General features: G+C 42.1%; 1 protein-coding gene and 1 long non-coding RNA gene across 6 annotated transcripts in view; one reads left to right on the top strand and one right to left on the bottom strand.

Moving 5' to 3' along the window:
- Positions 1–23006, top strand: part of LOC138761905 (contactin-associated protein-like 5) — an 857011-nt gene that overhangs the window by 296935 nt on the left and 537070 nt on the right. For all 5 annotated transcript variants that reach the window (XM_069934856.1, XM_069934855.1, XM_069934854.1 and 2 more), the window contains exons 7-8: positions 2535–2678; positions 18832–19093. In XM_069934856.1, coding sequence (XP_069790957.1) covers positions 2535–2678; positions 18832–19093 — 406 coding nt within the window. The remainder of the gene's footprint in view (positions 1–2534; positions 2679–18831; positions 19094–23006) is intronic.
- Positions 1–23006, bottom strand: part of LOC138761908 (uncharacterized) — a 230101-nt gene that overhangs the window by 158032 nt on the left and 49063 nt on the right. The window lies entirely within an intron of this gene.

The following is a 23006-nucleotide window of genomic DNA, read 5'->3' as shown; positions in this document are numbered from 1 at the left end:
AGAGCATAATATGCTTATTCATCCTCCATCCACCCTCATTCCTACCTTTTCTCTCACAACCATATTTGTCCTCTCTGGAGCTAAATTTTGCAGAAGGCAATCAATATTGAGGCCTGGTGTGAATTTGTAAATGGTATCTATTCCTCTCCTCATCCCATAGCAATACTTTTGCATCATGTGTCCTTCAATTTTTTCTATATGTCTTATACACTTCAATCCAGGCATCCTTTAATCATTTGCATTTCATGGAATATATTACCATTTTCTTGTCGACTGGTCATAGCTCAATATTCTCTTTAAGGTCAATGTATCCTTCCAGAGGTCTACTTGAACTAGTCATGATGCATCGAGTTTGGAACACAAATATGCCACGATGATCAGATCAGACACAAACAAGTTGCTGGATACCTTGAGGAAGGGTTCAGTAAAATATCTTTGTCTCCTTTGAATGCTGCAAGATTGGTTGGGTTTCACCTGTATTTCTGTGTTTTGTCAAATGGCTATTTGCCTCATCTTGAAGTTGTATTTGTGTTAATAGTTAATAGTTGTCTGGATTGTTGCGGTGGGTCAACGGCAAGAAAGGCTGTGCCACTAAAAACAACTTATCTTAGTTCAATACAGATGCAGACCTTTAGAAAGATGGTGTCCTGGAACATCTTATCCTTTGAAGCATGGGTGGAAACAGATGGCAGGTTAACCCAAGTCAAAGCTATTACGGACCAAAGTGGCTAATTTGGAGATGGAGAATGTAGCTTCAAACTATCATATCCCCAATGTCTGGTTCTAACCCCAGCTTTGAATGTCAGATTCAAAGCCCAAAAGAAGTCATGAAACATCTGGGTGAACTGGGTAAAGGGATCCAGTGAGAAACTAACCAACAAATTAGCAAGGTCTTCTGAGGAGACACCCACAAACAATCCAGAGTGGAGATTCAGGAGACGGTAGATGCAGGAATTGGAAACCCTGCGCAATCTGCTGGAAGAACTCAGTGGATCAGGCAGCATCAGTAGGAAAGAAAGAACGGTTGATGTTTCGAGCCAAACGCTTCATTGGGACTGTGTGAAGATTCATTTCTGAGACTCAGTGAAGTCACTGAGTTGGGGAAGTCAGAGCATGACTGAAGGCCATTCAGTTGGCAAATTGGTCTCTTCCAGTTGATCAGCTGGAGGTAGTTTGTGAGGTTGCACTCAAGAATATACTAATAGAAATGGTGAGCTCCGAAGTAAGTTCTGAGAATGTGGGTCACTGTTTATCAGAAGATCTGACCTATTTAAATTTATAGACATACAGCACAGTAACCAGCCTTTTTGGCCCACAAGACTGAGCAGCCCAATTGACCGATAACTCCAGTCTGTTTTGAATCTACAACCCCAATATATTTACCAAAAAGACTGTTTTTATGTTTAAGGAAGTGCAAGCTGGCAAATTCAATTCAAGATCAATGCCTGAACACCTGGATGTTTGAAACACTTGGCGTAGATTAGCAATTCTGGTTAAGAGTGGCATACTGACACCTTTGCAGAGTTCAAGCATGGGTAAGGAAAATTCTGGCCTGGGAGTTTTCCCCCCATGATTGTATCTGTACTGAATCAATGAAGGACTGGATAAAAGGGGAATACAGTCATGACTCTGGTCTTGGTGTCTCTCATTTAAGGTATAAATTAATGTAAAATGAGTTCTGGGTATGCACTTAAGTTGCCATTTTCTGTCTAAAAATTGAGTGCTAGGTGTCATTAGTTGTTGGGAAGATCACAAGTATCCTGAATCCTATTCTGACAAGATAATTGTATATCATGTTATCAAGCAATGTTGATTGTAATGAAGAAATGTTCCTTGGACTTTCTGTGGCATTAAAAGCCATAGATTGGATGAAATCAACATTTTAAGATTTGCACTATTTTAATGCTCACAGATTTGGGTAAGATGAGGTTAATTATTCCATAAGAACACTATTTTGTGGACTACCTAATATCGTTGAGTACAAATTTGTCAGTAACAATTCCCATTGTGTTATCAAATGAACAAAAAAAAATACTCCTGGAAATATCTCCTTAGTGTTCTATTCTCTCAGCTACTCCATTGTAAGTGAGCATTGATGAGTTCCTTGTCATGTCCAATGTATATACATGTGCACCGAAATACTTTTATGCTGCAGCTAAAATTACTTGTAAAGTTATAATAGTAAATGAAATGAATTAAAAGATTGATCAAACACATGAGATATAAATATTCACAGTAATCTCGGTGCTAAAAAATGACTTGCTATAGTACAAATAGCCCTTTTGTGATGTCAGATCAGTCCAGGATCGAGGCAAGGTTTCAGAGTCTGATAGTTCTTGGGAAGAAATTGTTCCTGAACCTGGACACTATTCCAACTTCTTCTCCTTCTGCTTGAAGGTCGCCGTGAGGGTGTGACCAGATTGATTTGGTTATATGATTTTTGCTGCCTTCTTGAGGAAGTAATTGCTGCATGAAATGTTCAAACTCTCCTCATGAAATAAATAATTTCTATTTACTCTTGTTTTCTTTCAAAGCTCAGTTTTGGAGGGATTCCAGTTCCAGGAAAATCAGTGACTTACCAGAGGAAGAATTTTCATGGCTGTATTGAAAACCTTTATTACAATGGAGTGAATATTATTGATCTGGCCAAGAGACGCAAGCCTCAGATACACATTATGGTAAGATTTTCAAAACTTGAAGAATTAAAGCTAAATGTCTGTGGAATGAAGAAAACCTGGAAAAAGAGTCCATAGATCTGGGCGGGGGGTGGAGGGGGGGGGGTGGTAGGAAGGGAAAAGCAGATGGTCTGAAAAACACAATGCAAGCAGAAATGTACAAGAATGTATTATCATGGAATCTGACAATGTAATGCTTTGCAATGCTTTTGTAAGGTTGCAAAATGGAGGGGTCTAGATAAAAGCCAAGCTGGCTTTTTCCACTAAGTGAGTCAAGAGCGAGAGGACATGGTGTAAAAGATTGATATTATGTTATACAGAAATAACAAACATTAAGGAAAAGAATCATTACTTTAAGTTGATTAACACAAGATTGCTTAAATCTTGCCATTACTATCAATGGAAACAAGCCACAGTTTCATGCTTACTAATAAAAGATTCTGTTAGCCTTTTCAGACAGACAAATTAGCATTTATATTAACAGAAAGGAAACCATTACTGTATGCGACTGAATGACGATTTGTCAGAACTTGCCACCATTCACATAAACAAATACAGAAATATCACACAGGAATGTCAGACACTAGGAGAAACTTCCTTTGTGTGTTAAAGATTTGACTTACTCTTCAGATAAATAATTAATATTGGATAATTAGATCAAAGCCAAAGTTACACATATATATTAGAGACAAACACTCGAGATGTTACCTCAAATATGTAAAGACCCAAAACATAAACGGGATTAACTGCTAATGTAATTAATTGTTTGCCATCAGTAATTTATATTGCTAAGAAAGAAATACAAAGACAACTGTTAAGGCACAGAAACAATCTGCTTCAAACAAACTTGTTTAACAACTTGTAAGAAATATACTGCCAAAATGTACTATATAAGCTGGATTGTGTTCTTTGAGTGAGGTTCAGTACTGAGGAAGGGTGACATGCAGTGTAAAAGTCAAACTGTAAAGGTGGAGATTCTCTGCCCTTACATCAGGAGACTTACCTCTGTGAATGCACTGTTGCTGGCTCCAAGGCGTTGTCTGCAATCCCTATCAAGGAAGAATAATCTTGCTCCGCTACCTCACATGAATGTACAGCTGCTGCAACAGCTGGCTAGGGGTGGGTTGATGACAACTTCAGCTAGTGACCCATTTACCCCCTCTCTCCCACCCACTCACCCCTCTCCTTCCATGAACCCATCAGAGCAGGGGCAGCCGACAGGAGCCATCAGGCCAGGGGCCATCAAGGCAGGGGTGGCTGGCGGGAGGTGTCAGGGCGGGTTCCGTCAGGTCAAGGGCAGCCGGTGGGAACTGTCTGGTTAGGGGCATCCAGCAGGAGCCATAAGCAGGGGCCATCAAGGCAGGGGTGGCCAGTGGGAGCTGTCAGGGCGTGGACTGTCAGGTCAGAGCGGCCAGTGGGAGCCATCAGGGCAGGGGCCATCAAAGCAGGAATGGCCGGTGGGAGCTGTCAGGGTGGGGGCCATCATGGCAGGAGTTGTTAGGGCACGGGCCATCAGGGCAGCGGAGGATGACGGGAGCTGTCAAGGTGAGGGCTGTCAGGGGGTGGGTGGTGTGGGCTGTGACAGCTCTGCCTGCCGCTCCGACAACTCACTGGGCCACTTCAGCCTTTGGGGCCATTCGTCAGTGGCTCAAAATGCAGCTGGGACTGTTCTAGGAAACAGAGCAGTTCCAGCTGTGTGGGGTTCATGGGTTGGGAAGACGGCCATTGCTCTGCCGCATATTTATGAAAGGTCTCCCTACCTCCATTGTCTCTGGAGGGTGCTACGAGGCGCCACTTAACATCAATGCGATGCAGGAGCAGCCTTTTAGGGCTGCTTCCTTCTTTGCTTATAGCCAGGCTCCAGGTGGATGCCTCGCATGAAAGGGCCCACTGTCTACCGAATTTTGTATTCCTCACTCCTGCTAGCGTAATGTAATAAACTTGGTTGTATGCTCTGTGGTTCTGCTGTGTATTTTATGTTGTTACAGTGTGGGCCATCTATCACAATGGGTTAAGGGTGAAAGCTAAAATGTTCAAGAGGAACATTAAGGGTAACTTCTTCACACAGAAAATATTGAGAGTATGAAACAAGTTGCCAAATGAAGTGAATGAAAGTCTGCAGACACTTTTTTTTACATATCTCTTTATGATTCACAATAACATTTGTTCACCAAATGCTATCATGTTTTAAAGTGATGTTGCCAAGGGGCTTATATAGCTGAAATGTAGAAGGAAAGGTCCTTGTGGTGCCAAGGTTTTTTTTTTGCAGGACTATGACACTGTAGTTTCTATTGTCAAGTGCAGTGGGAAAATAATCTTTGTGTTCTAATCAGACAAGTCAAACTGCACTTGAGTACAGTACCAAGTGCAATAAGTAATGAGGGTACAGTGAGAGTAGATTCTGAGGAAGGAGAAGAAGAAAATGGAAGCATTGCTGGGGCTACTGTAATGGCAGCACTGTTGTTGGTGTAGGCCTGGGAGAGCGAAGTGTCTTCAAAAGATTAAACCACCCGGTCCTCATACCAGCATATTGGTAGAGGCTTTACGTGGCCTGTTGAAAGAATTGACAATATTGGAAGCTAAAATCCTGCAACCATGAATCTGTGGCCAAGATGATGGGATATGTGCTTGGCAACGGCCATTAGGAATTACAGACTCCAGGGCGAATCAGAAACTGCGACACTGTGAGAACTCCACTGCACCTCCCACCTCCCAACTCCACCATGTTGAGAAGGAGAGGAATAAAGAAAGTTTAGAGGAATGAAAGAAATTTGGAGCTGCACAAAATAATTTGGAGAAATTCAAAATTTCCAACTGTTTCAGTTTCTAATCTGCTTAACCATGCTTCAAGGTTTGAATTTGCTCATCAGAATCATACCTCTTCACAATAGGTGTTAAGCTATTATAATAATTGTAAGGGTAATGCTGGATGAAATGAGGAGATTTGGATCAATTTAATAGAAATTTTACAACCTGTCCAAGTTTTTATTTTTACTTGGCAGGTGAATGAAGCAATACAATTTTCATTTGTATTATGAGCCTGTCAGTTAAAGGTAGCCGATGGAATGATCAGATAAGAATATTTTGAATGCCCACATTGTACCAGCTTTCACCACCACCCTTGGCACCCACCACTCTCTATGTACCTCTAACATCTCCTCTAAACTTTCCTCCACTCACCAGAAACAGACGTCCTCTGGTATTTGCTGTTATCACCTTGGGAATAACAGGTGTTGGCTTAAACTATCTAAACCACTCATAATCTTAAATTCCTCCAAATCACCACTCATCCTTCATCGCTGCAAAGAGAAAAGCCCTAGCTCTGTCAATCTTGCTCATTAAAATACTGTTCAATTCAGACAACATTCTGGTAAATCTCCTCTACAGCCTCTCAAAAGCATTGATATCCATCCAGTTTAGAGGTGACCAGAACTGACTGCATTCTAATTAGAGTTTTATGGAGCTGCAATATTACCTCAGAGTTATTGAACTTCAATCCCTTGAGTAATGAAAGCAAACACACCATATGCCATCATAAAACACATGATATGCCTTGTGTAAGGTACTTCTGGGGTTCTGCAGGTGAAATGGACCCTGAAATCCTCATTAATGGTCCCAATGCCTTCAAGCTCAGATATTCTTCTTATTTCTCGATTGGAATGGGAAGGCCATCTGTTTCTACCTCCTACCCAAGATCCACAAACCCAATTGTCCCAGCAGACCCATTGTGTCTGCTGAATTGGTTTCCGCTTTACCTCGACTATGTTTTGTCCCATTGTTCCAGTCCTTCCCCATCTACATCCAGGAAACTTCACACAATTTCCACCACTTCAACAACTTCCAGTTTGCTGAACTCAATTGCCTAAATTTTGCCATGAACATCCGATCCCTATATACCTCCATCCCCCATACTAAAGATCTCATCCTTTCATTTCTTTCTGGACAATAGAACCAACCAGTCCCCGTCTACCACCACCCTCCTCTGGCTGGCAGAAGTTGTTCTCACCCTGAATAATTTCTCCTTTGACTCATCCCACTTTCTTCAGATTTAAGGGGTAGCCATGGGTACCTGCATGAGCCCCAGCTATGCCTACCTTTTTGTTGGCTACGTGAAGTGTTCCATGCCACAAATCTACACAGGCAAGGCCCCTCAACTCTTTCTCCACTGCATCAATGACTACTTTGGTGCTACCTCATGTACCCATGATGAGGTCATTGACTTCATCCACTTTTCTTCAAACTTTTAAATTGTCTAAATTCTGAGACTTTCTGAGATTTCTTGCTTCTGACTTATTCATTGAAGAAGGGCTCAGGCCCAAAACATCAGCAATATATCTTTGTCTCCTACAGATGCTGAAAAGACCAGCTGAGTTTCTCCAGCATTTTAGTGTGTTTTTACTACAGTTATAGTGTCTGCAGACTTTTGTGTTTCATGTTACCATTCTAAATGCACTGAACAATGAAGAATTTTCTTCCTGAAAACTTTTGGGTGAATTTTATAGATTTTGGGCTGCTGATCACAAAATCAATTTTAAAACTTTGCCAGCACATACTGTAATTTTTTTTTGTGAATTCATTTCATAATTTAAGTTGACTACTACATTGTCCACAAAGCAAGCATACCTAGGCATGCTCTCAGTGCAGGTGCTATGCAAATGTTGTCTTAGGCTTGGGCATGCTTAATCAGGATAGATGCAGACAGGCTATAAAAGCAGCTCACATATACAGATTGATTATAGATTATAGATTTAACACAAGTTGATGCACATGTTCTTCAGGCAAAAGCATTGTGAGTTTTGTTTACAATAGCATTTATTATATTCAGGAAGATTCAATGCAGCAGAAATGTGTCATCAATGTTGCAATAGCTGCGCGACATTCAGTTACATTTGTGGCGAATATATGCTTAAAGACTCAAAAATACAACATGACTGCACTTATTAAGAAAATCTATGAGCTCCACTTCGGTTTTAAAATTGGTGACCAAGACAAATCCTGAGCTCCTCATATTTGTTGTCAACATGTCCAGTCAACCTGAGAGCTTGTGTCAGCATAATCTTGTGATTAAACATGCTAAATTCAAAAGAGTCAATTTTATGTTTCTCCAACTTCCTATGTGATACAGCAAATCTGAAATTTGTGTTCAACTTGAAGTGGTCTATCATAATCCTTTTTTCAGGAAGCAAACCTTTTGAAATAAAATGTTGCCCGATGTAATTACAACACTTTCAGGCATGGAATGAACACAGGCAAGTGAAGTTAGATTCATTGACTCTTTGCTGAGATGGATGCCATATTTCTACAAAAAGGAAAAGTTGATTTGATAAATGCTTGGATATGCAAGAGTATGCTCTTTTGGCCAAGTGCAGGGGAACTGGGTTTAATTTGGATAATAGTTTCAATAAGCTGCCAGAAACACATGGTCATAAGAGTTATACAGCAAAGAAATGGGCTCTTCAGAACAAGTCTATCATTTCTACAACAGCTAGTTCCATTTGTGTACATATCCCACTGAATCATTCATATTTGTTTATCCAAATGACTTTAACCATTATAATTGGCATAATGGATCTTTTTTATTGCTGCACATTTTGTTTTTCCAAGCAACTGTCAACTAGTAAAAAAGAAATAAAAGATATTATAAAAATCATCTAAAATGCAAGCAATAAGAATATATAAAAAGCATGAAGATGAACACAAATCAGTAGGGCTATTACTGGTGTTTGTAATTAGGATTAGTATAAATGGCTACTTGATGGTTAGCATGGACATAGTGGGCTGAAGGGGCTACTTGATGCTATTCTCTTTTAATTTTATTCTTATTTAATCATTCTATAAGCTACCTTTAACTTAGGACTTAAATAATCACCTAGCAGGAGCTTAGGTCTTTCAGTCCAACTTGTCCACATTGAGCTTGGACCCTATCCCTTTAGCCTTATCTGTGTTCCTTTCTAAATATATTTTAAATTTCTCGGACAACTCTTTCCATTTACCTATCACCTAATGTGTGAAGAAGGTGCCCTCTAATCCCTTTTGAATCTTCCCCCACTCGCTTTAAACCTCAAGACTCTTGTTTTAATTCTCTTGTACTTGGTGGTGGTGATGGTGGTGGGGGGGAGGGTCCTTAAAAAGAGAAATAAAATTTAGCTTAAAACTTGAAAGCCACTGTCTGTTAGGAGGTTGCATGTGGCGTCTATCCCACTGATTTGGAAATATCCCCTATATTTGAAAAGCTTGGGACCATATGGTTTTTGGTTATTGGATTTTTTTTGGTTAATGGAACAAAACCAAAAAGAAAACCCAAAATAGCACAGTAGCATCAGCCACTGCCAATCCCTGACAACTCCCCACCGAGGTCTCCGCTCCTGCTGGCAGCCTGAGGACCCCGATGCTGCCCTGGAGCCCGGTTTCCTTGATGATGCCTCCAGAGTGGAGGACTAAGTACAGTGGAGGGGAAAGAAGAAATGGAAAGAGAGAGGAGGGAGTTATTTGAAGCGAGAATAATTGGCATTCTAATTTCTCCCCATGTGCTGCCTGACCAGCTGACTTCCTCCAGTCGCTCACTGGTGGCTTGAGATTCCAGCCTGCTTCTCTGAGCGTCTCTCTTCCCGGCTGGTTCTGAGCTCAGTTATTACCAAAATGGCACCAACAGAGCGTCAGAGCCCCATGTGGGCAAGTCGGATGAAAATATTTTTCAACTTGTAATATCAGCACCAACAAAAAAGTTTGTTTAATAGATCCTTTTGGTTAATGAAATTTCAGATATGGGGAAAACAACTGTAAATAGACAAGCACTTGACTTGCCAAGGCATTGAAAGCTACAGGCCCAATGCTAAAAAAATAGATCAGTATCAATGATCATGGATGTGATGGACTGAAGGATCCGTCTCTACTGTAAAGATCTGTCTCTACTTACTCCAAGTAAAAAGCCCTTTGAATATATCAATTTTCCACAAAGCACATCCATCACTCTGTCCCCTCTTGTATCCCTGCAGCACCTATCATTTTTACTCTCAGAGGTGCTTTTCACTTCTTGGGGTTTTTTTGGTGCTTACCTGCACTATGCAATCATTTTTAATAACTAATTAACCCCCAGCTCATCTTTGAGCTCTAGGAGTAAATAAGAGTACACAGTTGAAACCCACAGAGTCACAGAAAATATGTACAAACTCCACATGCAGGATTCAAATCAATCTCAGGTAGTGGAGCCAGAGAGAACAACTGAATTCCTGCGATGTCATCACTACCTTTTGAATTCTGGGCAAGTTGCTGCAGACTAAAGCTGCGGTGCCATGATGCTGAAGGGAGAGGATGTTTAAAATGTATCAAATAGCATGAATTCAAGCCCCTCAGCCTACAAAGTCCAGGCAGACCATTCATTCAATCCTACATTAATCCCACGATTTTAATGCTTCCCCTATATTATAATACCTTCCAGAACACTAGAGGATATTTATAATGGACAATTAACCTATGAACCTGCACGTCTTTGAAATATGGGATAAATTTAGTGTAGCAGGAGGAAGCTCACGTTATTACAGGAAAAACATGCAAACTCCAGCATCCAAGGTCAGAATTAAACCTGCATCTCCAGAGCAGTGTGGCAGTAAATCTACCAGCTGAGCCACTAGGATACCACTGCAATACTGAAGGAGGTATTTCAGGTCATTGCAATACTGAGGGAAGAATTTCAGCTCATGAGTCAATGCCCACCTCTGGAGCTAATCAGTTAGTCCTATTCCCTTTGTTGTTTTGTCCAACAATTTACCTTCAAGTAGCTATCCCAATATAAATGATAGATAGATTTTTGGTTAAGTTAACTCTTGTCATGGGTATCCAGGTTTTTTTAATTCTTCCAAAAACACTATAGTTAGTAACTTCTCACGCCTCCCATATTGGCACTAATAGTCAAAGCTAAAGAAGATGGAATACTGAAAAAAATATTGTTTGGTCCTTTTTCTCATTGTGATCCCATATTATTTATGATTACTTCAACTGATTCAAGAAGCAATGAATGGAAAAAGTTAGAGACCTGTATAGCTACAGTTAGTGTCATTCAGCCATCTTCACCATCTCACTCTGACAGTGAGTACCCACCTGTTACAAATAGGCCTCAACTTACCTGTGCCCAAGAAGAGCGTAGTAATCTGCCTAAATAGCAACCGAATTGACCACAGTGATGATTGTTAAGAACATCTCCTCCACAATCTCCATTAGTACTGAAGCACCACAGGACTGTGAGCTTAGCGCCCCCCCCCCCCCCACCCCCGCTCTACTCACTTTACACCTATGACTGTGTGGTTCAGTATGACAACAATACTAACTACATATCTGCCGACTACCCCAGTAGTTGGTTGTATATAAAGGTGAGTTGAGTCAGCAGACAGGAGAGATATTGGGTACTTGGCTGAATGATTGCCAACGACAACCTTCAACTCAATGTCACCAAAACCAAGGAGGTGACTGTGGACTATAGAGGGGGAAAACCAGATGTGTATGATCCAGTGATCATTTGGGGGATCAGAGGTGGAGTGAGTGAGTAAATGTAAATTCTTGGGAGTCACTATCACTGAAGACTTTTCCTGGACCCAAAACACAAATGTCATCATGAAGAAAGCACGTCAGCCCCTCTGCTTCCTCAGAAGTTTGCGGAGGCTTGGTATGAAATCGGAAACCTTGGCAAACATCTATACATGTGGAAAGTGTCCTGAATAGCTGCATCATGGTCTAGTACGGTGGCACCAATCCAACTGAGTGGAAACTCTGCCTAAGTTTGTGGTGCCCACCATCAAGAATATCTACAGGGAATTCTGCTATTGGGGAGCAGCTGTAATCATCAAGAATCCACACCACCCAGGAGATGCTCTGTCTCGCTGCTGCTCATATCAGGAAAAAGATATAGGTGCCACAGATCTCATACCTCCAGGTTCAAGAACAGTTGCTACTCTTCCACTTCTTTTTCTTTGGCTTGGCTTCGCGGACGAAGATTTATGGAGGGGTACGTCCAGGTCTGCTGCAGGCTCGTGGGTGACTGACAAGTCCGATGCGGGACAGGCAGGCAAGGTTGAAGTGGTTGCAAGGGAAAATTGGTTGGTTGGGGTGGGGTGTTGGGTTTTTCCTCCTTTGTCTTTTGTCAGTGAGGTGGGCGCTGCGGTCTTCTTCAAAGGAGGTTGCAGCCCGCCGAACTGTGAGGTGCCAAGATGCAGGGTTGGAGGCGAGATCAGCCCACTGGCAGTGGTCAATGTGGTAGGCACCAAGAGATTTCTTTAAGCAGTCCTTGTACCTCTTCTTTGATGCACCTCTGTCTCGGTGGCCAGTGGAGAGCTCGTCATATAACACGATCTTGGGAAGGTGATGGTCCTCCATTCTGGAGACGTGACCCACCCAGTGCAGTTGGATCTTCAGCAGCATGGATTCGATGCTTGCGGACTCTGCCAGCTCGAGCACTTCGATGTTGATGATGAAGTCATTCCAATGAATGTTGAGGATGGAGCGGAGACAGCACTGATGGAAGCGTTCTAGGAGCCATAGGTGATGCCGGTAGAGGACTCATGATTTGGAGCCGAACAGGAGCGTGAGTATGACAACGGCTCTGTACACGCTGATCTTTGTGTGTTTCTTCAGGTGATTGTTTTTCCAGACTCTTTTGTGTAGTCTTCCAAAGGTGCTATTTGCCTTGGCAAGTCTGTTGTCTATCTCTTTGTCGATCCTTGCATCAGATGAAATGGTGCAGCCGAGGTAGGTAAACTGGTTGACCGTTTTGAGTTCTGTGTGCCCGATGGAGATGTGGGGGGGGGGGGGGTGGTTGGTAGTCATGGTGGGGAGCTGGCTGATGGAGGACCTCAGTTTTCTTCAGGCTGACTTCCAGTCCAAACATTTTGGCAGTTTTCGCAAAACAGGAAGTCATGTGCTGGAGAGCTGGCTCTGAATGGGCACTCTTCCACTATCACATTCCTAAACAACAAACTCAATCAGAGACTTATTTAAAGACTTTTATTTTGCACATTATTTATGATCAAATATGCATTTTCTGTATTGCATGTTCAGTTTGTTTACATTTCTTTCTTTGTTATATTTTTCTCTTTTGTGTATGTATCTTTTGAGTACAGATTTTTTTTCACTGCTGATAACTGGAAAATCTGCCTGGCCCACAGGAAAAAGAATCTCGGGGTGTATGTGATATCATGTATATACTCTGACAATAAATCTAAACTTTTAATTTTATGTCAGTGGATGAGATTTGCATAAAGGCCACATGACTATTTATTCACTACCTTAACTATGGGCTCCATAAATATTATGTGATTGCATGTATTATTATATTGTGAATACACCTCATCTCGTGGAGCCTCACTCATGGTAAATGCAAGGAATTAAATTCCCGTGAGAAACTTTGATTAAAAAAATGTAATTGTTTATGAAATGTAGCACAAAAATCATCTTGACTTGTGGATGGTAAGATAAGTGGTAGATTGCTACACCAGAGTGCATTCCTGAGCCATTTAAAGAGGTAACAATATTGCTGTCATTCCAGTATCCTTTACAGATAGACTGGATCAACACAGCAATTTTGAACTAGAAGAACTTTCATGAAACAAATTAGTTTTCTGGATAATCCATTGGCTATTGGGTCATCATTTCCAATAGCCTGTTTATGATAGATTAGTTAATTAACAGAATTTGTATTCTCCAGCTGCCATGACAGAAGTTGATTTGGTATCTATGGATCAGCGGTCCCTGTCTCATTCACTAATATAATCACCACACTGCCGTACCTTTTTGATAATACCAGCAATCATTAACCTTGCGGATTTAATTGCTGTGACACATAAAATGCCACAGAAATATCAGAATGGACAGCAATTACAAAGGTTCTTTCTACATTTATTGGCACCAAGGGAAATTCTATTGACTTATCACTATTCCCAGTGTGGTTTTGATAATTTGCTTTGTAATTGAAGCCCAAATGTGTTTCCTGGAGTCTGACAGCTGCATTGATTTACAATATGTGTCTGGCGTTATTTGCATATAAGGAAAATGTGTTTACTCTAGAAAAACATACCCCATATTTCTGTTTGTGGTGACTAGCTACTTCAGATTATTTCCCCATTCATGGAATGGAATGATAGGATGACAGGTATTAATTGCAATCGAGCAGGTTGTGATTGGGTTGCTGCTTCACGCAATCAATTGGGCTGGGAAGATGGTCCATGTGAAGGGTGATCGACTTGGGCTACAACTGCTGACTTCATTTTTTGCCACATTAATTAATATCTTCCTAAATAAGAGCTTACATTTTGTTAAATTCAATAATGGGAAGTGAATATTACTGCAGCATTGCTGTTTATCGTCCATCTTTAACAGCCAATAAACCAAGCAAACAGTCAGGAGTCGACTGCATTTGTGAATCCAGAGAAATTCTCTCATCCAAATTGGATAAGGATGGCAGATTTATTTCTCTGAGGGACATTAGTGACCAAATGTGTGTTAGAACAATCCAATTGTATACATCCTACTTTTGAAACTAGCTTCTCAAAAAAATAAAATCTGGATTTACTCTCTTGAGTTTAAATTCCCCAGCTGTTGTAATAGGATTCAAATGCATGTCTCTGGATCAATGGCCCAAAACTCTGAATGCTATTACAATAAGCACAATCCTATTAAATCGTAATACCCATCTGTTGATTTAACAGATGCTCTAAGTGTTGACAGTGAAATTAGTTTGAATTTATAGAAACAAAAGTTGAGGCAGGGACAAGCTATTAGCCCCCTGGACTCTCTCTGCCATTCAATATCACCTAAATTTGCTGCCCTCTTCCATCTTTCTCAAGATTATAAGATACCTTTATTGTCTTGCAATATTACAGAACATATATTTCACAAAATTATCTTCTGCCTACCATAAGGCAGAGTCATCCTTACTGTAACCCGGCACCAGTTAAAGTAAGAGAGAAAGAGAAGCAAGAGAGAGTCCCTTCAGAATCAATGAGTGTCCATGGATTTGACTCCAGCGCTTCTGGAGCCTCTGCGGCTGCACAGATTCCTATTTGATTTTTCAGTGACCTGAGCTCCAGATCCAAACCTCCGATGTAATCAGGAAGGCTTCAGCACCCAACGCCCCTCAGGAGCATTTCGAGCTATCGGCACCCTCTCGGATCCTGGTTCCGCTACTTGGTCCCCATGAGCCAGTCTCCACGCAGTCCCCTGATTGAAAGTTTCCCACAGCCTGCATGGGTCCCTCAGCCACTGAGTCCCTTGCAGTTTTGCTGCTGTGGTTAGCTTCCTTATTGGGTAATTCCCTCTGCTTATCCTTCTGGTGCTCTGTGGCAGTCTGCCCATATCCCTTGAGCCCTAGAATTATATTTAACTGCATGACCATATTAGCCATTTATCTTGTATCATATTCTTGCACTATGATCCTGAATTCCCTTACCATCTGAATCACTCTTTCCATATCTCCTCTCAGACCTGAACATTGTAGGTTTCTATTAGAACAGCTTTGATTCTTCTAAGTGCAAGCAGATCTCTCTTTGTACATATATGCTGAATCAATCTGCTGAATCATCTTTGGCCCTCCAATATACCGCACACAATTGGTAAGGTGTGATCTTGCTAGGGCTCTGTAGCAAGCAGCAATATGAAGCAAATTACTTTGATCCTATACTCATCCTCAAAATAAAGATCAAGATAACATCTTAACTGCCGGTCTTAGCTGCCCTCTTTCCTAATATCTCACCATAAAAGTTTTTGCCATAAAATCATCTAATATGACATTTTACTGCATCTTCCATGCTGATATTCAACTTGTCCAAATTATACATCAGCATCTCTGCATTCTCCACACGGCTCAGTGTTCCATGCAGACTTGGACATATTACATAGTTTTCTGTCACGTAAATCCCAACTCTTACACCATGGGACCATGCTGTCTAAATACCCCAATTAGCCTACAAACCCCATATATTTTGAAGGGTGGGAGGAAACCGGAGTGTCCGGCAGAAATGCACGCAGACATGGGGAGAACGTTCAAACTCCTTACAGACAGCACTTGTTTCAAACCTGGGTCGCCTGCGCTGTAATAGTGTTATGCTAATCGCTACACTAACTGTGCTACCCTGAACACTGTGATGTTTCTTTCATTGTAATAAAGAAACGGGTTCTTTTATATGAATTATATTTTATTAACAATTCACGACCTTGTGAGACATCCTCTTTGCATCTAACCTGAGGTGGAACATTTTGTCTCTGACCCCCTCTAGTGGTCAGGAGGATCAACTCCCTCTCACCACAGACAGCTCCATTTCTTCCATAAGGGACCTACACTTGATTTCAGTAATTTTTTAAACATATATAGAAGTTTTTACAGTCAGTTTTTGTGCTTTGTTTATTTTCCTTTCTTTGAACTTTAAGCTGCTCCCAATCCTTGTATGTGTATTTAATATTTTTTCCTCTGATTTAAAGCTCACTACTTCTGAAATTCACAGTTGAATTAACTTTCCTGCTTTTTATTGGTCCTAGACAAGAATGAGTGGTGCCTCAAGTTATGCATGAATTCATTCAAAACTTGCTACTGCCTATCCACTGACCAATCTTTAATGTTTCCCCAATCCATTAGAGATAAATTATATACTTTCCTTTATTTAGATTTAATAAGAAATTCTATCATATTATGGTTGCTCTTCCCCAAGGGCCCTATGAAACAGTATTTATTAACCTTTTCATGTTTTATAATACTCAGGCCATCACTGCCATCTTCAATGCGCCCAAGGAACTCCACCTCTTTGGCATTCATATTCAACAATGGGAAGCTGGAGGAACTGAATGGGTCAGGCAGCATCCATGGAGAGAAATAGCCAGTCAACATTTTATCACCTCTTCCTCAGTGCCTATGTTTCTTACAAGAAATCTTATCCTTCACTAATGACTGTTTTGGCCACCTCCAGTGCTCCTCCTCTTGGGCACCCTCTTCTGTCCAGTCTCCTACTATTGGCTATACATCCCTAATGTCTAACAGAACATCATCCTCCTGGTCTTGAAGGCCCTGTTTTTTGATTTTGCTCTCAACCCTTTAAATATATATGATGAACAGAAGATACCGGGACCAATGCCTGAAGAGGGCGCACAAAATCGGTGAACCGGTGCGGACTCGAAAGGCCAACATGGTCTGTTTCAGCTCCATAAATGGTTATATGGTTGTCTTTCCATATGTTGTTGATGTTTATGGTTTAAAATGTTTTTCAACTATTCCGATGTAGCCATGATCCCAGAATTTGGAGTACCAAATGTCTTGTTTGTAGTGCAGTAATGCTTGTGCATTTAACTTGTAATTGCCTCGACTGTTGCTCTAAAACTCAGCATCTTTCCTTTCAAAATGTACCTGAGCCTCCTAGTGACCACAAACATGGCAGGTGCCTTGAGAAGCTACTCACCTAAAATAATATTCCACGTGTGTATCTATTAGAGAGGTCAACAGTCACAGGATACTCCTGCAACGGTCTGTCTGTTCCAAATGCTCTGCCTGATCCATTTTCTGCCTTTCCACCCATGACTTGTGGTGTGACCATTTTGCAAAACATGTCCCCAGCATCAAGGATTCTGCCCAGCATGTTGAATAAAAGGTCACCAACTCTCCAGTAGAGCGGATCAGGAATAGAGCAAATTTCTAGCAGTGTTGACAAGTCGGGCCACTTTAATCTTACTCCTCTTAATAGAGCAATGTAACCACTGCCTGTGTTCATCCTTCCTCTCCTCCACATACCCACTCCTGCACTCCCCACCTTTTTAATTCACCTGTTTTTCTACATTCTTGATGAAGGGCTCAGGCTTAAAACATTGATTGCCTTTTACTTCTTGTGGATGCTGCGTGTCCCAACATTTTTTGTACTGCACTTGACCCCAGGATCTGCAGATTTTCTTATTTAACTCCAATGCTACAACTAGCAACCTATCTGACAGCACGATTGCATTTATGTTGTGACCTTTATATCTCACCAATTCACAAGATGATGATCAAATTTAAAAATAAATTATTCTGAGCAGGTCATTTATGTAAGGTTGGTCAAGCAAATACATTTTAGCAAGTGCATAAAAGTAGTGGAAAAGGTAAAGTTAGAGTCAGGAATGTTTAAAGAAGGAATTTTAGAGTTTAGGCAGTGGTTCTCAACCTTTTTTTTCCATTCACATAACACTTTAAGTATTCCCTAAGCCATAGGTGCTCTGTCATTAGTAAAGGATTGCTTAAGGTGGTATGTAGGTGGAAAGAAAAAGTTTGAAAACCACTGTTTTAATAGTACCTAATTGAATTGTTATGTGCACAGTTTCATAACTCCAAAATAAATAGGCCAATGACAATTTTTCTCAAGCAAAATATTTCAATAACAATTGGGTCTAGAGGAGTAAGTCTCAACCTTCCCTTCTCATCCACATACCACCTTAAGCAATCCCTTACTAATCACAGAGTGCTGACTGTATAGGGATTACTTAAAGTGGTATGTGAGTGGAAAGAAAAAGTTTGAAAATCACTGTTTTAATAGTACCTAATTGAATCGTTATGTGCACAGTTTCATAACTCCAAAATAAATAGGCCAATGACAATTTTTCTCAAGCAAAATATTTCAGTAACAATTGGGTCTTGAGGAGTAAGTCTCAACCTTCCCTTCTCATCCACATACCACCTTAAGCAATCCCTTACTAATCACAGAGTGCTGACGGTATAGGGATTACTTAAAGTGGTATGTGAGTGGAAAGAAAAAGGTTGAGGACGACTGGTTTAGGACATTTATCATTAAAACAAGAACAGCAGGCAATAGTGAAAATAGAGTAAGAGTAAGAGGCCTGAATGGTAATATTTTAGTGAATTACAGAGACGCTGGCAAGATTTGTATACATGACTGATAATTTTAAAATTTAGATATGCAGAACGGCCCTTGAGCCCATGCCATCCAGTTACATCCCATTGACCTGCAATCCCCGTAAATTTTGAAGGGTGGGAGGAAACCAGAGCATGGAGAGGAAACCCACAGGGAAAACATACAAATGCCAGATTTGTACCCGAGTTGCTGGTACTCTAACGGCCTTGTATTAATTGCTACGCTAACTGTGCTGCCCTAGTAGTTAATGAAATAACAAAATCTGTATGCTGTTCTTGTTCTTTCAGGGCAATATAAGTTTTTCATGTTCTGAGGCACACATCATCCCAGTCACATTTATAAGCCCCACAAGCTACTTGTTGCTACCCAGTGAACCTCAAATGGAAAGAATGAGCGTCAGTTTCCAATTCCGCACGTGGAACACAGTTGGACTACTACTGCACAACGAATTTCGTGGAGCACTCGGAGCACTACAGATTCACCTCAGTGATGGAAGGCTGAAAATAACAATTCTGAAGATGTCAAGGACCCAAACTGACTTTGCTACAGGTAATTGCAACAGTTGATTACTCCAATTTCAGCGAGAGCAGAAATATTGAAACTGAAAGTCAGACAAATCTCTTAGGTGTTCAGAAAGCTTTTTGCCAGATAATTTATTTTGCTTCCTAGGGATTATGAAAAATGTCAGTGGGTTCATGTTAATTCTTCAATATGTTCAAGAAAAATGAGTTTTCTGACGGTTTGAAATATTTATCATGGAACACCATTGCTCCAATATCTGGAGTCTGTCAAGTTAATTTGGAAGGTTTAGACTGTCAATCATGAACTTGGTCTGCAATGTCTGTGCTTAAAGTTGTTGCCCATTTGGGGATTAACTAAAAGGCTGTCTTTGAACAAAACAGCAGAATTGGCCTGCAGTGGCCAAAGTTTAAGTATGGTTCAGCATATGGATAAAATCCATCTGGGAGGTACTTGACAAGAAAAAAAATGTTCACTTTATATTGCTTCTTTGTGGAACACATTACATTGGACTGGTACTCTTTAAGAATTGCTCTTTGTGTATATTTTTCAATAATATTTGAAGTAGAACATTCCAGAACTTCTGCTTCTGACGAGAAGTAACTTGTCAGTGTAGTAGTAGATGCATTTTATTTGAGCCTGGATCTTGCAGGTCAGTTGGGTGTAGACTGGAATGGCCTGTTACGGAGCTGTTTTGTCTAAATGTAAAAGTAACCTGCATCTTCCAGTATCTTCAGGAGCAAACAAGTGAGAATGACACTTTGAACATGATGTCAGTTACAGAAGTAATGAAATGATGAAATTTGGACTTTATGCCTAAATATAAATATATTTATATTAATATAAATACTTAGAAACATAGAACTCCGCAGCACAGAAAAAGGCCCCTCTGTGCTGAACTGCTATTCTGCCTCTTCCCATTGACCAGAGCCCTTCATAGCCATCCCATCCATGTACCTATTCAAATTTTTCTTCAGTCAAAATTGAGGCCGCATTCACCACTTCGACTGGTAGCTCATTTTGCATTCTCACCACTCTCTAAGTACCTCAAATGTTCTCTTTAAACATGTCCTCTTTTCACCCTTAAACATGCCTGCTTGCATGTACTCCATCTATTCCCCTCATAACTTTGACTACCTCACAAATCACCCATCATTTTTTTTTGATGCTCCTAGAAATAAGGTCCTGACCTGTTCTGCCTTTCCTACACATGGAATGAAACTTGCAAGGAAATGCTAGCAGTTTTTCTACATATTCCTAACAATAATTCTCTGTAGGGGTCTGCAAGTATGGATGTCCTTCATGGACATGGAGGTGCCAAACTTGAACCCAAGTGACAAACCTGACACCCAAAATTGACACCCACCAGCACTTTTCAAGCATGGATAAAATTTTAAGCTTATCTATTTATGGAGCAGCTTTAAAAGGCTGCTCTGGCACTGTTTTTATGCGGAATGACACTTTGGTGTACATGGCAGAGCAATGGTTGTCTTACCTACCCATAATTCCCCCACCCACACATCTGGAACTGCTCTGCATCTCCCAAAACGGATCCAGCTGCATGGGGTATTATGGGTAGTGTAGACAGCCATTGCACTGGTGCATATTGAGCCGTTGGTGCTGATGAGTAGCCCTGAAGGCCAAAGCGGCCTGGTGAGATGCCGGAGACCAGAGTGACTGGCAGGACTGTCACAGCCTGCCCCAGCTCAGTCCCTGCTGCCTTGACAGACCTGCCAGCCACCCCTGCCTTGACGTCCCTGTTGGCTGCGCCTGCCCTGCGGGGGTCGTGGAGGGAGGGGAGTGAGTGAGTGGGAGAGAGCAAAGTAAATTGAATCACAGACTGAGGGCTTGCAGTGGATGTACCTTTATGCAACAGATGTACCTTTATGCAGCAAGGTGGAATGCACTGCTCCACCTCTAGCTATATCTTAGAGAGGGATTGGTTTCACCACTTTGCAGCCACTCACTGACCATTTATGAAGGTAAATTTTCCGACATGAGGGTGGAGAATTTCCGCCTTTACATTCATATTTTTTGCTTTATAAAAGGGCCTATTGACCCAAATTTCTTGAGCTGCTGCATATATCCACTGGGGAACCCATCTGCTCAACTTGCATTCAGTTAGACTGCAGAAGGGCTGTGAAAAAAAGTGTAGTGTAATTTACACTTCTTTGATTTATAAGTTTAGTTTTGATACTTCTTAAAATGCATGTTATTATTCCTGAGGTTATTATAATATCACATTTCTAGAACTCTGGACGTACCTGAGCTTATAATAATATTGCAATTCCAGAACTCTGGAAGTATCATGAAATATTTTCCATTTATTTGCTTAGACAAGGTCTGGATTTAAAATCTCTGTTAAATGATCTAGCATTCCAAAAGCAGGAATTCCTCAGCATTGATTTGATTGAGACCTTCTTAATTATCTGCAATCAAGTAGCTATATGTTTTTAATTTAGTTCTTAGTATTTAAATAGATTCTTGGTTCACAGATTGATGGATAGATTTTCACAAACCAATTGCTGGTTTAGACATGGTTTTAGCGGCGGCTACACTCCTCCTGCAATAACACACACAGCAGATGGGTTGAGCTCAGTGAGCAGACTAGTTTATTGCAGGCTGCTGGGCTGCACTTATACTCCCAGCCTGGACCTGGCTGAGAACCGCGCTGGAGGGCACTGATGTCACCCGGGCATGGTCCCCCAGCGCGGGTTTCTGAGCCCCGTGCTGGAAGGAAGGGAGACCCCCGACGGCGCCATTTTGGCAGGCTGCCCTGCCGTGTGGCTTAAAAGCGGGACCAGTTCATCTGCCTCGTGGTGAGCTGCCACACAGCCCCCCCCCCCCCCCCCCAGAACCAGCACCAATGTCCTTTTTCGCCGGGTGGCCTCACTTCTTGGGCTGGGCAATGATCAGAGGCTCAGTGGGATCGAGCTGCTCTGGCTTCAGCCTGTCCATGGTAAACAGCTCCCACCTGCCGCCAATGTCCAGCATGAACGTCGAGCTGGAACGCTGCACAACCTGTACAGCCCCTCGTATGGTCGCTGCAGAAGTGCCGCGGTCAGGCCCCACCAAACAAAAGTGTACTCCACGGAAAGCAGTTCGCCGGGAATGTGAGACAGGCGGGTGCCATGCCTGGGCGGCAGTGGGGGTTCGATAAAGTCCAAGCATGCCCTGAGGTGAGGAAGTAGTTCGTGAGGTGACCGCTGGGGTTTGTGAGGTGCATTGACGAACTCACCAGGTAGTGCCAGCGGCGCACCGTAGACCAGATCAGCTGATGACTCCTGCAGATCTTCCTTAGGAGTGGAGCGGATGCCCAGGAGCACCCAAGGCAGTTCGTCTGCCCAGTCGGGGCCGGTGAGACGGGCCATGAGCGCCGACTTAAGGTGGCGGTGCAGACGTTCGACTAGTCCTTTGGCCTGTGGGTGGTAGGCTGTGGTGTACTATAGCTGGATCCCCAACCTGTTGGCGAGCTGTCCCCAGAGCGCAGATGTGAACTGGGCACCCCAATCGCTGGTGAGGTGACCTGGGAAGCCAAAGCGGGCGACCCAGCCATGCAACAGTACTCGGGAGCTGGAGTCGGTGGAGGCATCTGGCATCGGGATCGCTTCGAGCCAGCGAGTGGTGCGGTCCACCACTGTAAACAGGTAACAGTTGCCGCAGGAAACGGGTAAGGGCCCGACGAGGTCCACGTGAATGTGGCTGAACCATTCCCGGATGTGCTCGTACTCCTGTACGGGCACCCTGGTGTGCCTATGCACCTTGGACATTTGGCAATGTGTGCATGCTCTGGCCCAGCCGGCGATCTGCTTCCGCAGCCCTTGCCGTATGAACCGTTCTGCCACCATCCGGACTGTGAAAGGTCGTGGATGTGACGCAAGACCTGCCTGCGCTACTGCTGAGGAATCACTGGCCACAGGATGCCCAAGAAGCTATTGCACAG

This window comes from Narcine bancroftii, chromosome 4, assembly GCF_036971445.1.
Source record: "Narcine bancroftii isolate sNarBan1 chromosome 4, sNarBan1.hap1, whole genome shotgun sequence".
Taxonomy (NCBI): Eukaryota; Metazoa; Chordata; class Chondrichthyes; order Torpediniformes; family Narcinidae; genus Narcine; species Narcine bancroftii.
This window is presented reverse-complemented; position numbering and strand designations above follow the sequence as displayed.